This window comes from Danio aesculapii, chromosome 18 (genome assembly GCF_903798145.1).
Source record: "Danio aesculapii chromosome 18, fDanAes4.1, whole genome shotgun sequence".
Classification (NCBI taxonomy): Eukaryota; Metazoa; Chordata; class Actinopteri; order Cypriniformes; family Danionidae; genus Danio; species Danio aesculapii.
Window position 1 is genome coordinate 47,181,174 of NC_079452.1, and position 17,139 is coordinate 47,198,312.

General features: G+C 34.1%; 1 protein-coding gene across 1 annotated transcript; it reads right to left on the minus strand.

The window, feature by feature from the left end:
- Positions 1 to 226: 226 nt before the first annotated feature.
- On the minus strand, positions 227 to 17,050 carry ighmbp2 (immunoglobulin mu DNA binding protein 2). Its single transcript, XM_056478516.1, has 15 exons — positions 16,812 to 17,050; positions 15,263 to 15,432; positions 14,966 to 15,161; positions 13,417 to 13,514; positions 13,144 to 13,307; positions 12,190 to 12,390; positions 11,280 to 11,427; positions 11,000 to 11,174; positions 10,376 to 10,558; positions 7,662 to 7,780; positions 7,479 to 7,573; positions 7,281 to 7,404; positions 4,804 to 5,640; positions 2,839 to 3,038; positions 227 to 1,115 (listed from the first exon to the last, which is right to left on the minus strand). Exons 1-15 carry the CDS (start codon positions 16,886 to 16,888, stop codon positions 918 to 920), a joined length of 2,985 nt encoding a protein of 994 aa, XP_056334491.1. The 5' UTR covers positions 16,889 to 17,050; the 3' UTR covers positions 227 to 917.
- Positions 17,051 to 17,139: the final 89 nt, after the last annotated feature.

Sequence of the window (17,139 nt, forward strand, 5' to 3'; positions counted from 1 at the left end):
TCTGGAAGTCACAGGGCTGTCAAAGAAGACTACTACTACTGTAATTACAGTAATACAAATACTGCAGTTCAGCTAACTCAATTAAATGTTGAATTCAGACCATGCTTATGAATTTACACCTAATTCTTAAGATTATAAAAACATTACATCATAGTAAAATATATTTTGTCATCTTACTTTACAATGTGCAAAAAAGTGTTCTGCCCAAAACAAACACCACAGCCTGTCACACATCACAACCTGTCTTGTTTTTAATTCAGTGTTTCATTAAATATTCTGCAGGAAAATCAAACTCTGACTTGAGAGAAAGTTTAAAACAACCCAGATATTTTTGTCATAAGAATTACAGGCCATACTGTACCTGTAATACTCTATTTAATGTGTTCATAATGCAAAACCTCAACTAAATGCTTCCAATGAGCTCACAATGCAGCAAGGGTCTCTTATGTCCTCTTGTGGTCAGATACACCAAACAGCCAGAGCATATGCTGCAGGCAAATGTATTAAAAATAGCATTAAACAAACCCAAACAAAGGCTCTGGCTTGACCGGCATTTTTCAGAAAGATTACAGATGACATAAATAATAATGCATCAATCACTGAGAGAGAAAGAAAAGCAACCACCAAAGCTCCCAACAACAATTCTGCAAGACATAAATCTTGTGCAGGGATTCAGTCTAGCATTAGAGTGGGTATTTTAAGTCACTCAGAAACCCATAGTTCAACATCAGTGCCAGTTGGGGATATTTTTGATTTGCTCAACATTTAACCATGCCAGTTTCTGTAATAAATGCCTGTGTGTATCTGTAATAAATAATCACCTAAACTTACAGCGAGGAAATCTTCCTATACATTTTCTTTCAAGTAAATTACCAGCACATTTCAATTAAAAAGCATCAGAAGAGTCTCCTTGAATTTCAGTTTTCTTTATCTTTGGCTTTTGTTTTTCTCTGCGAAGCCATATCTTTGAGTTTAGAGTCTAGTTTTCTCTGTAGATATGCTTTTTTGTTTGGATCCACTGATTTGTCCTTCTGTCCACTTCCTGCATAGAGCACTCCTTCTTTACTTATCCTCATTCTAGCTTGAGATTTTGCCTTGTCTCCACATCCGTGAACCTGAAAAAGAACATACAGAACTTAAATTGTGTTACACAAAATGTCTTTAGTATAATTGTTTTAAAGGGGGCATATAAATGTTTTATTTAATTTTCTGTAATGTGTTTTTAATGATTATTTTATAGTTACACAACTTGACAAAAGGCTCGTTGTCGATCCCAGCTGTAAGAGCAACAAATAATAACTTGACCTCATTTGTAAAAGTGGCAGAAGGTAGATTTTTCTGATACTGCAGAAGACCTATTGGCAACATCAACAGCCTGCGGTATTAAGACATTTGTTCTGCACATTACATTACAAACCAAAGGAGAGGGCAAGTTTTTCAGCAGAATAGCACTCCTTCTCATACTTCAGCCTCCACATCAAAGTTGCTGAAAGCAAAGAGGTCCAGGTGCTCCAGGATTGGCCAGTCCATTCACCAGACATGAACATTATTGAGCATGTCTGGGGTAAAATGATGGTGGAGGCATTGAAGATGAATCCAAAGAATCTTGGTGAACTCTGGGAGTCCTGCAAGAATGTTTTCTTTGTCATTCCAGATGACTTTATTAATAAGTTATTTAAGTCATTGCATAAATGTTTGGATGCAGTCATACACAATATTAATTCTTTTTCCACTGCACCATGACTTTATATTCTATACTGTACATTATTTCTGCTAAGTGACGAGACTTTTGTCTAAGAAAAGTCAGTTAAGTCAAATAAATAAGAAAAAAAAAAAAATCAAGGCATGGAAATTTTTTATTTTGGTAAAATTAGTGTAATCTAGAAGCCTTTGCCTTTCATATAAGCCACTTCTGATACCAAATGACCAACTAGAAGTCAAGTTATTATTTGTTGATCCTAAAACATGGATAGGCGACAAGACTTTTGTCAGGTAGTATACACTCAAATGATTTTTGTCAGAACTTAAGACCTAAAAAAACATTTTGCCTTACAAAAAAGATGAGAAAATGCACTTGAAATAACAATTTTCTGCCTCCAAATTTGGTTTGTCCTAGTTCCTAGTTCTTCATTTTCAATATTCAGTTAATTCAGTCTCCTTTGTTTAGCAAGCAGTTCATGTCTGATTCTACATATTCTTCTGATTTCTTCAATATTTCTGCTACTTTTATTTTTGGGCTACTTTGTGTTATAACTACACCAACACATTAATTTCAACATACAGAATATAAAACACTAATTCTAACTTCAAATACTAAGGATTATTGAGGAATATTGAGGAAAATTGGAATGCCGGAACTGTTTAAAAATTATTTGCTAAATCAATTGTTAAGAGGTTTGTTGACTTGAATAAAAGCATGTATCCAGCTTCATCCATGTAACATCATCTTGAGATAGGCCAGATTTCTGATTTAGAAAATCTATATAGAACATTATAAGCCATATTTACAAGAACAGCCACCTTTCATTACATTTCCATTTAGTAATGAATGTGGAATAAAATGTAAAAAGAAGAGTGCATATCATAATGTCCTAAATTAAGTAACCTAATAGATTGATGCACCAAAACAAAAGATCAAGTAATGGAAGAGCATGGTGCAAACAACATTATTGATTTATTAAAGAAAACTAAAACTTCTGTTAACAAAGTTTGGACTGGGAACAAAGTTAAGTTTTTAAATTTACAGCCTGTTATCATGTTACAATGCACACACAGTAAAATATATATAAAAATAGTTTTTTTCCATAATATGACGACCCTTTTAATAAAAAGTTGTACCTCAGGTATATGGTGACTCAAGCAGTACTGTCTGTTACAGTGAATGCAGAGTTGTCCTAGCGTCAGGACACTGGCTTTGCACTTCACAAAACCACACACACTGTCTGCTTTAACCACAGCATTGATGAGGGCATCAAAATCATCATCTCCATTGGCAGCTGCAGCAATTTCTGTAGCTCCTGCTTTTATCTTTGAAGTTCCTATGAAAGAAATACATATTGATCATGATGTATAAGACAGCGGCCTTGTAAACCTGGTATTAATATGTGTTTTTTCACTAGTGGATGATGTCAATAAATTAATGTTTAAACAGAGTCTTAAGCATCGTACACATTTGAGCACTTCCAGAGGTAGTCAAAATTTGATTGGATTGCTTTCATATTATACACTTATACAATTCAATACAATACAAATTTACTTCTATAGATCTTTTCACAATAATTATTGTTCAAATTAGCTTATAAAAGGTGCACATTATTGCATTACAATCAAAATCCGAAAAGTTAAGGAGTTGTGTATAGGGCGGACATGATATATAAACGGACATGATATATAAAAGTTAATGCGCAGTAATATAGTATATAGTATATATTCCAAAAAAAAGGTGATGTCTATGAACACGTTTAATAAAGTGTATTTGTGTACAAGTACGCATTTGACTACTCATGTAGTCATTCATGATCTTTATGGGAAATGTTGTGAGACAGCACACCTAAACAATGGATTCATATTTTTCAGTGTTGTAGTTAGATGCACTAAATGTATTCAATATCAAAGTTGCAGTTAGAGCTGTGGTGGGAAAATCATTCGAGAAATCGATTCGAGCTTAGTTTATAACAGCAGATGGCGCTATATATTTTAGAAACAGCTGTTCTCGGCTTACAATAAAAATTCGAAAAGTTAAGAATATGTGTATAGGGCGGACAATATATATATATATATATATATATATATATATATATATATATATATATATATATATATATATATATATATATATATATATATAAACATAGTTAGCCTGTTAATTCAATGAAGTGTATTAAGTGTACATGAGTAGTCAAATGCATTCACACTGCCTCAAAAGTGATCTTTACGGGAAGTGTTGAGAGAGAGCACACCTAAACAATGGACTCATACTTTTCTGTTTTGTAGTTAAATGCACTAATTGTAGTCAAAATCGAAGTTGCAATTAGAGCTGTGGTGGGAAAATCATTCGACAAATCGATTCGAGCTTAGTTTATACCAGCAGATGGCGCTATTTATTTTAGAAACAGCTGTTCTCTGCTTACATGCAATTCATAAAATACCACTTGAACCTAATCATTAATTAAGTTAGCAAGTTTAAGCGAATTACAAGACTGTTTATAGTTAGCTGTGTTTACATTTATCTCATGACATAAAAACATTTAAGTGTATGTTTAAAAAACTAGCCTAGAGTACAATCTGTTGTTAAAAACTTGGAATTAATTCAACAACAGCGATGCATTTTTAAAAATCTCAGAAACGATGCAGAATCGATTTCTCAAAAATATTTTGCCACAGATCCTTTTCATTAATTTGCTGTCCGGCTTGTATAACATGGGTTTGTTCATTCTGTAGTTTATGTGATGGCTTGCAATAACCAGTAAGTCATCTTTTCTGCACTTATCAATTTGTTCCCAACTCGGTTTGAGAATAAAAGCCTGCAAGTCAAATACTACCAAAATGCCTGAAATGCCTGAGAACACACACAAACACACTCAAGACATATATGTGAACTTCCACTTCCAAATAATTTGGGAATCTTTGCTATCCTGGACAACCCCAATTTAATGTTGAGACTAAATAAAATGAGGGACACAATGAAACCAGAAAACGAGTGGCCTCAGGTGACCACTTGTGGCCAGATCAGTGACAATGCATTTTAATACCACATGATGAAAGTATTGAGAAATTCCGACTTAAAGAGAAGAGTTCACAAACCTTTAGAAGTTCCTTTAGGTTTCTTAACAGACTGGCTTTTACTGGCATTAAAATCTGGTTCCGGTCTGACACTCTGTTGCTTTTTCTCCTCTCGTTTTTCCTGCTCTCGTCGCATTCGCTCCAAATGTAGGCTTTTCAGATCAATGGTTGGCTGCGAGGGTTTAGTTGGTGACTCTTCTTGTACATTTGCAACTGTACATGAGGTTTCATCTGGTTTATCAGGTTTAGGTTCTTTACTGAGTCCTGATGGAGGCCGGGACACAGTGATGTGGCGGTTTTTCCCTTCTCCCAAGCTTTCGTGCCTCAAACCAATTTCTTCAGAGAGCTCATGAACCAGTAGACGATCATGGGAATTTAAAGTGGAAGGAAACTCTAGTTCTGTCTTGTCTGGATCTTTAAGAAAGTTCAAAAGTTGCTCCTTGATCTCCTTTCTCTTACTTTGCGTCTGATCTGCATCTTTGGGTTTAGGATGATGTGAATTGGTGTTTTTATGATGAACACTGGATTGATTGGCTCCACTGTTTTTGTTGCTTGCACTTTTCTTGTGTTCCTGCTCTGGCTTCTTGTCCTGATTCTTGGGCTTCTGCTTTGTGGATGTGGTCTCTTTACCTTTGGTCTGTTTGTCCTTTTCATCACGAGTGTAATTCTGCGCCACACAGTCTTCCAGGTACTCAAAGGCGGTGCGAAGTTCTCCGTGTTCAGACATATAGTCCACTAGGGATTTGAGGAAGTCGTGGTTTCGAACCGTTTGAGAATCACAAACTACCATGAGTTGCCGTCTGGCACGAGTCACAGCCACATTGATCCTTCGGTCTTCAGCAAGAAATCCAACTTCACCTGTCAGATATACAAACAACGCTTAATATCACAAGCTTTCCTTAAAAGAGTGCTTGTGCTTCTAAATAATAATAATAAAAGATTTACAGAAACTGAATTTATATACTAAAACTGTTTTGTAAACATACTAAGGAAGATATTGGCAAAATGCTATCCGTAGTAAGTCAATCTGGCCACTAGAAATTAACTACAAACTTTAGAAAGGAAAAAAGAAAAAATGGCATTCAGTTAAAGCACCTGAAATAAAATGACTTTTTTTCCTGACGTAATTATGTAATACATATATATGAAAGAGAGTATTGGTGAAATATAATCTGTAGGCCAGCTGAGATTACCTACAAAACTTAATATTGTGAAAAACAGCTTAATTAAAGTATTTTTGTTCTAAAATAATAGTATACTGTGTGCACATTAAAGAAGAAATCAGCAAAAGCACATACTCAGTCATTTGCTAAACATTTCATTAATTTGACAGGTTTGTTTGGGTTTCCTGCACTGTAGATGTAATTGCCAGAAGGCAGGTAAATGTCTAGTGAATATCAAACCTAAAACTAACACATCAAACTGAATATTTTAAGCTTGATAGATTTCAACACAACACAAATTCCAAAGAAATGCCACTATTGGAGCCTCTTGGCTTACTGGAAAAACATCACTGTTATATATAGCTGAGTTTGGAACATGTTACAATATTTCTCAGAAAACATATTTATAAAGGTACTGTTGACAAAAAAAAACATGTATGCAAAGAATACTAAACTGATTAGATTACAAATTAAGTTATGTGTGATAAAAATGAAATGACACAGGGAAAAAGAAAAAAAAACACATGAAGAAAGGGAGGTGTAGAAAGGCAGCTGAACTCTCTCAGTAGTTATTCAGCAACCCTCTGCTCTTCATCTTTGTAAATTAATATTAGCTGTTTCAGTCGAACATCTACATTAGCAGGATGACATTTCAGAAAGACAATGATCCAAAACACAGCCAAGAAAACGCTCAAATTCTTTCAGAGAAAGAAAATCAAGCTGTAGAATGGCCCAGCCAATCACCTGACTTGAATCCAATAGAACCATCAATATTTTACACTCTGTGAAGTCTAAGCAGGGCATGTGACTTCATTCTCCATATGAGAGGCGTCTTTAAGCTTCCATCATTAAATAAGCCTTTTACATAAAGTAATAAATACATTTCAGTAGTTCAGTACTTTCTCCTTGTGTCATTTCTTTGTTATTACACAGAACTCATTTTTCAGATTTTTTTGTTTTATTTTGTTTTTGTTTGTATTGTTTGGGTTTTTACCTAAATTTGGTCCATTTCCATGTCAACAGCTCCTTTAGAAATATTATTCCCAGGAAAAAACATGACGTCTTCAATACTTATTTTCCCGGCTGTATCTTATTTTTATGCTGCAATGTAAGTGTAACCACATTTGGTCAGATTTTTGTTGGTACATGAGCCCAGATCAGGTCAGTCACACCAGTGTCGCTGATTAATATTAAAGCTAATTTTCATTTTTAGTCCCACTGTAGAGCCCTGCTGAAACAGCTGTTGATTCAGTAAGCCATGCAGATTTAAAATGACATGCGGGTGAAAATATGCAACACAAGTATATTCATCAGCCAATTAGAATTCTTTTGTACCCTTCCTGTTGGATCTGACCAATGACAACAACACTGCCTCCTTCTCTCTGCCCTGGAAGCCATCAACAGACTTAATTTCCAGCTCTGCATATTTATGGGACAGTTTCTGTCTCAAAAGGTCCACCTGAAACACACAAACACCTTTTTTTAAATGCATGACTGCCATTCATACTAAAAGATGAAGGAAAAGAATTTCACCTGAAGATTATAGGGAGCAATAATCGCAATGTCTTTGACTTGAACTCCAGCCTCTGTAAGAGCTTTGATATGAAGAGCCACAATATCTACTTCTCCTGTAAAGCGTTAGAGGAGAGAGACAAAATTAAGAAAGTATTTCATGGTCAATAAAGTATTAAATGGTTGTTTGGAGCTGAAATCAACCTTGGTTTCCTTTGGACTGCTCATCTGTGTCCTCCATCTCATTCAGTCCACAGCCTGCAGTGTCAACGAGCAGAAGAGGAATTCTGGTTTCCTCAACATCCGCAACACCTGCCAGGTCTCTGTTTAACAGAAAAGACAAGTTAGCTAGCAAACGTAAAACGTATATACTATTGAAAGGTTTCAGGGACATTAGGATTTGTTTTATGTTTTTTTTTATCTACCTTGCTCACCAAGACTGCATTTAGTTTTTTTAAGTGTATAAATAAATTAATAAATGTTTTCCATTATAATATATATAAAACAAATAATTTCGTCTTGTGATGGCAAAGCTTAAGTTTCAGCATTATTACTCCAGTCTCCGCAGTAATATTTTACTAATTGTTCTAATATACTAATTTTATGCTGAAGAAAAAAGAAATTGTATTATTATTATTGTGGAAAATTATACTCTTGTGCAAATTATAATACAAGTCTCTCTGACACAAGGCAGATAAATAGTTCAGTATTTATATTATATTTGTTTTAAATAATAGCCATGTTAATAAAGGCTTTTTAAATTTTTCTCTTCTGCTTTTTTAGTACTTATATGAAATGTAAAAGTTGCAACATGATAAAAATGTTTCAGTCACTTTTATGACCCTTCAATTTAATAATAAGACATTTTATTTAAAAGGCGGTGAGCAGTGCGGCTGAATGCTCTGCTGCCCATGGACGATAGATGAGCAGAGGGAACAGACAAGTGGAGGGAGGAAGATTATCTCAGGGTGCAAGAGGGAGCAGCAATGTGAATGAAGGCAGACAAACATGGAGGGGCGAGATTGTGGATGGCCTTAAAATGCTAACAGCAAAATTTTAAAATCAATTTGAAAATGATCTGGTAAGCATCCTTGGAGAATAACTCACTCCCTCACTACCTCCCTCACTCACTCACTCGAAGTCAGAATTATTAGCCCCCCTGTTTATTTTTTCCCCAATATCTGTTTAACGGAGAGAAGATTTTTTTTTTCAACACATTTCTTAATAAAATAGTTTTAATATCTCATTTCTAATAACTGATTTCTTTTATCTTTGCCATGATGACAGTAAATAATATTTTACTAGATTTTTTAAGACACTTCTTTATAGCTTAAAGTGACATTTAAAGGCTTAACTAGGCTAATTAGGTTAACTAGGCAGGTTAGGGTAATTAGGCAAGTAATTGTATAACAATGGTTTGTTCTGTAGACTATCAAAAAATATAGCTTAAAGGGGAAAATAATTTTGACCTTAAAACGGTTTTTAAAAAAATTTAAAAACTGCTTTTATTCTTGCTAAAATAAAACGAATAAGACTTTCTCCAGAAGAAAAAAATATTATCAGACATACTGTGAAAATTTCCTTGCTCTGTTAAACATCATTTGGAAAATATTTAAAAAAGAAAAAAAAAATCAAAGCGGGGCTAATAATTCTGACTTCAACTGTATAAGTGCTGGGCAAAAATTAATCACATATATACATATACACACACAGATCACAACTCACAGATCGGCATGCACGTGACCCGCGGAATAATAACTTTTTTGAACTTGTAGGTTAATCCAACATTTATAACAATTGCAGAGAGATCGCCTCCCGCATCATTTAAATCATGTGTATTAAAGCATTTTGGCTTCCCTGTAAAATATAATGATGACAGAAAAAGTTGTGGTGGGACCTAAATACTTCCTTAGGCTATTAATTAAATGTGTTTTCTGTCACTCTTTGTTTAGCCTGCATTGATGCATTCAGTGTAAAACTGCATGATTAAACATTAAAGCATCGTGATCTCAATTCAAACCCGCGCAACATGAATGATAAATGATGATTTGCATATGTTTATTAGTCCTTCTAAGCTCTGCATTTAAATCTGAGTTTGGTCAAGAGAGATTCAGTTTTTACACTTTTTCAGGTCGTTACAAACAATTAAATAACACGGAAGTACTGGGAGAACAGTTTATAGTTCAGATATAACCTGATGTTTATGGCAAAGATTAAAATCACCATTTATTGGAACTTAACGCTGGTGATTGTTGTAGCAATTACATTGTGTAACCAATGGGTGGCGACAAACAACCATCAAAATTATATCACGGAATAGGCTTTCAAAAATGATACACCTATAATGAAACATGAAGTTCTATGTGTGAATTGTTGAATCATTAATTCAAAATAAATATGATGTGTTGTACAAGATGTTAGATTTCTATATTTAGCATTATCAAAAAAAGTAGCAAAGATCATCTTTCATATTGAATATTTTCCTTTTTTTCCAGATGGTTCTTTCTTGATTTTAATTTTTATTAAAATTACATGTTCTAAGTTATGTTTGTTAAAACCAATGTTTTTTGCAGAAACATGATTAAAAAAAACATAGTCATGTGTATATATGTATATACTTTATTTTATATTTTTTATTCTCCAAGGATGCTTTAAATTGATAAAAGTCATTAAAGTGACAGAAACGTTTTTATAATGTTGCAATTTTTACATTTCAAATAAATACTGAAAATCATATGTATTGGGAAAAGTAAAATTGGGATTAAATATAACAAATTTTAAATGAGTTCATCGAAAATTTGACTTTAAGTAGTTAATACAAGTAAGAATAAAAAAACATTTCCATCTGAAAACTTCCACTAATTACAGAATTGCCTTAATTACCTTTAAACATAGTAACAAAAACACTTTTTACATACCTAAGCAAGTGCTTCTCCACTGAAGGATGTGCAATGAGTTTTCCCTGATACATCTGCTCTGAAGCCCACTGCATGATGGCACTGTTCATACGGTACTGTGTGGTCAGCATTCGAACCACCGAGTCTCCATATTTCTTGATCATTCTCTCCATTAAACTGATAGACAGGCCTTTAGATGCAGCACTGAGAAAGACATAAATAACACTTATAACATGCAAAGCATTTATCATCACAGAAATAAATATTCATGAGATGAAAAACACACTGAACTAAATCTTAAAAGGTACACCATGATTATATATTTATTTATATTAATTTTTACCACGTGTTAAGGTTTAAAACCATCCATAAAGGCCATTCAAAACAATTATGAAAAATCAAAAACTTACAAAAAAAGCTGTCCAAAACCCAAAAATTCATGCAATGACAAACTCATTGAACAAAAATCTTAGGTTACACAGACCAGTCCAATAAAATAACTGCCCAGTCATTTTAGTCTGACAAGTAAGGCACGACGGTGGTTAAAGTTACACCCTGAAATGAAAATGTTCAAGCTGGGTCAAGAATAGACCCTATAAACTGAATAATTCACAACTGTGAGATACATTTCCTTTTCCTTCATACCTCTGTGATTTGATAGTGGGCGGCAGCTGTTTGTAATCCCCAGCCAGTATACATTTGCGTGCTTTAAGCAGAGCGATCCAACAGCTGCTCTCCAGAGCCTGAGCGCACTCATCTATCACCACCAGGTCAAAATGATCATTAGGAAGATGTTTAAGAGGACCGTCATCTGAGGCTCCTGTATTACACAAATCAATCACGTTTCAGTATAAATTAAGCCTGAACAAACAAACATTACCAGAAATACAACCGACGATCGCAATGGAAGGTTTTATTTACTCACCAGTGTTTGTTGCTAGAATAACATCGGCTCTTTTCAAGATCTGACTGATAGCCGTTTCCTCTCTGGTCCTCAGCTCTCGCCGCAGTTCCCCGATTTCCCGTCTCAGATTGCTCCGCTGGCCTTTGTCGCGAGCCTTCTTCATTTCATTCTGTCAATGCATTTGATTTTTTAATTATGACTGAATTACAACCTCTTGATAGATGCCTACAAAACATATTAGATCCCAACTAAGCCTGATGTTTGAATTTATAAGGCCAATTTGGATAAAAAGGACTACTGAAAAGCTTGATGAACACAATTTTCTAAATGCATTTTCCCTCTGATTGATAGCTCATACTTTAACAAGTAAAAGTCTAGTATGAAAAAAACATCATTTAAAAACTGTCCACTTGAGGGGTTTCCTTTATGAATGAACATCCTGAGCAAAGGTTGTGATCTATAAAAACAAACTTGATGGGAGAAGGTGAGCTGTGGTAAGTAAACTCTAGGTAAACATTCACTCATTCTCGTTCGGCTTAGTCTCTTTATTCATTAGGGGTCGCCACAGCGGAATGAACCGCCAACTTATCCAGCATATGTTTTGCACAGCGGATGCCCTTCCAGCTGCAACTCAGTACTGGTAAACATCCACACACAATTATTCACACACATACACTACGGCCACTTTAGTTTATTCAATTCACCTATAGCGCATGTCTTTGGACTGTGGGCGAAACCAGAGCACCTGGAGGAAACCCACGCCAACACAGGGAGAACATGCAAACTCCACACAGAAATGCCAACTGACCCAGCTGGGACTCAAACCAGCCACCTTCTTGTTGTGAAGCGACACTGCTAACCACTGAGCCACCATGACACCCACCAATTTAAATATAAAAATCAAAGCAATTATGAGAAACCAAAAACTTACAAAAGCTTTGTCCATGTCCTTGCGAATATCAGAAATGATGTTGGTGTTGTCACTGTGTGCAAGGACCGCATCCAGCGAGTGTTTCTGAATGGACTCGAGCAGACGTGCTGGGTGACCCAGTCTTAAAACCTTGACTTTATTCTTCGCCAGACGCTCCACCAAGTTATCAACAGCCACATTTGAAGGAGCGCAGCACAAGACCTGTCGATATACAAAGATATTCACAAAAACCCTAGAAATACTTTACTAAAAGTGAAAGAAATTTGTGCCAAAAACTTTCTGGAAAGCTTCTTTTAATGTTATATACTAATATTCTTTCATTAACATTATTATAATAATGCTTGTTATTATCTTGTCTGCAATAATTTTATATAAAAATGAGTAATAAAGTAATAAATATGTGATCCTAGACATTACATGAATCAAAATGGTTTTTTTTGTTTTGTTTATGCCACATTCATTAGAACAATAACTAAAACTCAAGCTCCATAAAGACATTTTGGAATTTAGTACCATAAATATATAAAATATAATTTTTTAATCAGTAATAAGCATTGCTAAGAACTTAATTTGACACAACCTCTTCCTCAATATTTAGACTGTTTTCAGATACTAGATATTCAGATAGTTTTATCTCAACCAAATATTGTTCTATCCTAACAAACCATCCATCATTAGAAAACATATTTATTAAAAAAAATCAATTCTGAACTAATTAGGACTGGTTTTGTGGTCCACGGTCACAAATAAAATGTTTGCAAAAGTGTTTTTGCAGTGTTTTCTGTCCCTTTTTTAAACATTATAACTTGTTTTGGAAATGTTTTATAACTTAATGGGCAAAATGTTCTAATAATATTATTTTATTGGAAGACATAATCTTTTATTAGATGGAAATACAACATCAATTAATTTAAATCTTGTCTATTTAAATTTAGAGATTGCTATCAAGCTCACCTTTTGTTGTTGTTTCACTGCCTGCAGGATCACTTCAACCACTGTAGTGGTTTTGCCAGTGCCTGGTGGTCCATGTATGATAGCAACATCTTTTTGAGATATTGCAAACGACACAGCCTCTTTCTGAGAATCATCTAACTTGGTGTTGTTAAATTCCAATGCATCTGCAAGAAAAAAAAATTAGAACCTAAATGTACTAGGTGTTATTTTTTCTAGGATAGCTGCAATATTTTAAATGTTTCAATTAGCACTTGATATTCAGTATATGCTTACGCTGATGTGATAATATCCCTGGTTCCGAGTAACCAAAAAGAACGCTGATCAGGTGAGATGCAGAACCGTTGCTGTATCCATTTAAAGACTTTAGGGCACTGCAAGTGGGAAAGAGATTGCAAAGTCTTAGACCACTAATGGGTTTGTTTTTTAAGATATTGCATAATGACCATGTAAAATTTCTCAATCTGAACATTGAAATCATATTTAGAGAGGAAGAAAGCTGATAAAACTGACATTTAAGAGACCAAAACCTAAATTAAACAGAATTAATTAAAGATCAGAAACTTGATATGAATGATCAGTAAAATCTGCTAAAACCCCAGAGCTGGTTTTGCCCAGTACTATTCTTCATTTACACAATTTCATATGCAAAAAAATTTTGAGGGTCATTTTCAAAAACCCATAAGGGCTCTTTAACAAACAGCCCTGATATTCACTGCACGAAGGTTGAAGTCAAAAAAGTGCTTTTTTAAGAAGAAAAACAACAAAAGTGCCTCATTTAATTAAATATATATGCTCTGGACAAAACACACTGACTATGAAACATTTTTATACAGAAGACAACCACTGAAATGTTATTTAATGTAATAACAATTTATATACCAAAATGATCAGGGTGCAACTTATAAATAGTATTTTCTGCTGTTTTAAATTATTATAATTTAAATTATTATAATTATTATAAAAAATATTATCATTTTCTTTCAATATAATAAAAAAACCAAGGATATGCAGTGCATAAATAATTTACTTTGGTATGATCACCTATATTGTACATATTTTACTAAGTACAGAACAGATGTGGTTTCATTTTTACATAAAAATATATGTTAAGACACTGAAGCATTATTTCACCCATATTTTAACATTCTATCACCAAAATTATTGAAAAATTTTAAAGCAAACACTTTACTTGTTTTAAATTGGCTCCCGGTTACATTCAGAATAGATTTTAAGGAATTATTACTTGTCAATAAATCACTAAAAGGCCTAGGATCTCAACACATTACAGACATGCTCACTGAATACAAACCCAACAGATCACTTAGATCTTTAGGATCATATAAACTAGTAATTGCAAGGCTGCAGTCAAAGCACAATGAATCCGCCTTCAGCTACTGCGCCCCCTGCTGCTGGAATCAGCTTCCGGAAATGATCAGATGTGCTCCAACATTAGGCACGTTCAAATCAAGACTAAAAACACATCTGTTTAGCTGTGCCTTTAGTGAATGAGCACTGTGCTACGTCCGACAGATCGCACTATCATGTCTTTCTTTCCTTTTCATTCTTTTAAAACCCGCTTTAACACATTTTAATCAGTTTTCATCTGTTCTTAATTACTTTTATTCTTTGTTTTTATTTTCTTATACTTGTCTCTTCATGTTTATGTAAAGCACTTTGAATTGCCACTGTGTATAAAATGTGCTATATAAATAAACTTGCCTTGCCTTAAAATGATTTCTTTGTAAATAAAACTCTTAAACGTGATGCAGTAACCAAAATGGAATGTTGTGTCTTTGAGCCACAAAGTGATAAACGTACATACCTTGACAGTCGCCTGTAGGTCACATCATTCGCCAGTTTCATTAGGTTGTAGAGTCCATCTCGGTCTAAATTATTACCATCCTGCGTGTCATCAAAAGCCACCGTCAGGGATGCTTGAGTAACACGAGTCACCACACCTGACCCCAACTGAGTAGGCAGAGCCTGACCCTCTGCCTGATACAAGCCTATAATATCCCCTATAAGCACAATACAACAGAGATTTATGTAGTGATAGTATTAGGGTGAGAAGCAGAAATTATTAATTGATCAGAAACTCCAAAAGAAATGAATGTCTCACCAGGTCCAAAGGTGTTGCTGGGTAGAACTGAGAGTCCTATGCATTTCCTGGGTTCAAAAATGACTAGTAGTCTGCCATACATTCCAGTGTGCTGGCTTCCGATCTGAAGTTTTATCAGACACACTCCTTTGTGCTGTAGATTCTTGAGAGACACATTTTCCTGCCAGGCGCTGACAATACAAAAATACTTCACAATATTTAATCCTTGTGCATGATTTTCCTATGAAAACTGAAGCATTTCATCTTAGCCAAAAGTCATATATGCTTTGTTAACTGGCTTCTATTTTTTTTTTTTTTTTCACAAGGATACAACATGGTAACCTTTTTTAATGTATACTTAGTAATAGTTTGGCACATTTTGGAACAAGTTTAGCCTGTGGTGCGAAACAGCTTTTTTCTGTTTTCAGATTATGGGAACTGTAGGTCAAATTATTTAAAATTATGTATTAGAAATAGGCGATTAATCGAAAAGTAATCGAAATCGACATTCAGAACCTATAATCGATCAAATTTTTCCAGGTTTACTTTTTCGATTACTTTCCCTACCGCGTGTGGAGTCACATGACCCAATTTTCTTTTATACTTCTGTGACCACTTTGCTGCCACATCTGATGTCTGGTCAAGTAGGACGATAGACCTATTCTTGAGCCTTACTTTACACTACATTGACGATGATTGGAAGCTGTGCCAGAGATGCGTTAAGACGGCATATTTTTCATAACATTAAAATTATTATTTATATTAAAATATTAGTTTTTTTTCATACAGAAATGTACTGTTTAAAATATTATTTACAGGATATACAAGAGTTTTTTATTGCGATGAGACACTGCTTATGTTCTACTTTTAATATGAAAAGCATAAAAATAATTTATTTTGTTTCCAAAAGTGCAAGTGCAAATGTTCACTTTTTTAAAAGAAGATGTTTGTTTTAGGCAATATGTGTTTTCATTTCAGTTGTTCAATGCTGATGTTCAATAAATAATCACAGACAGTAGATAGTGTGTGTTTCTTTCAATTATTTAAAATAAAATGTAATGCACTCTTCATTCAGAAATCTCTTACTTGTAATATGCAAGCATATTTAATGTACACAATTTATCAGTGAAATATGAGGGCAAAAGACTAAATAAAATGAATAAAATAATTAATGATTAATCATAATTAAGTTAAAATATTCAATTAATCGATATTTTGATTTTAGGCCAAATCTCCCAGCCCTATATCCTACATTTATAATTATATACCTGCACTGGTATGGATATTTTGCTTTGTATTTAAGTGAATAAGGAAATAATCTGTATATGTGAACAAGTGAGTTTAACTATTTTAATGTCACACTGTACTGCTCGGGTAGTTAAAAAATATGGTAGTGGCAGTGCACATGTAAAAAAAGCCATTTTAATGCTTCAGTATATTAACCTAACGTTATCTGGTAACATTTTTTATTTGGCGCAGAAGGATTATACAAAACGTAACATTTACATTACATTTCAGTAATAGCAATAAATCAACATGTGTGCAACAAGTGTACAGACATGTCATTTACCGTGTTTCTTCCAGTTCAGCTTCTCGCTCTTCTTGCAGGAGCTCAAGAGTTTTTGAAACGAAATGTTCAACCTCCATTGCTGTTAAATCAACACGAAACCGGGTAAACAGGGTACGGGTAAACAAGATTCTTCGCCAGATTATTTATAATTTATCTTTCATTATCTGAAAAATAATAATTTTTGCTAACTGACAGAAGTGTGTGACTGTCGCTGTCAAGTCTGTTTATATACAGCAGTACATACTTTGGAATCGATCCGTCTCTAAATTCAGTCCCACTTTGTACAGAAGAGCCATGCAGTATAATTCCGGCATTGATAGAGATAACA

What these genes read in the sequence shown, in the direction of transcription:
- ighmbp2 (XM_056478516.1), bottom strand. Translation starts at nt 16,888, where the DNA reads ATGGAGGTTGAACATTTCGTTTCAAAAACTCTTGAGCTCCTGCAAGAA. An exon ending in AGGGATATTATCACATCAGC is followed by an intron (nt 13,308 to 13,416) that starts GTAAGCATATAC and finishes TTTTTCTTGCAG; the next exon opens with ATGCATTGGAATTTAACAAC. An exon ending in GGTCAGATCCAACAGGAAGG is followed by an intron (nt 5,641 to 7,280) that starts GTACAAAAGAAT and finishes TATATCTGACAG; the next exon opens with GTGAAGTTGGATTTCTTGCT.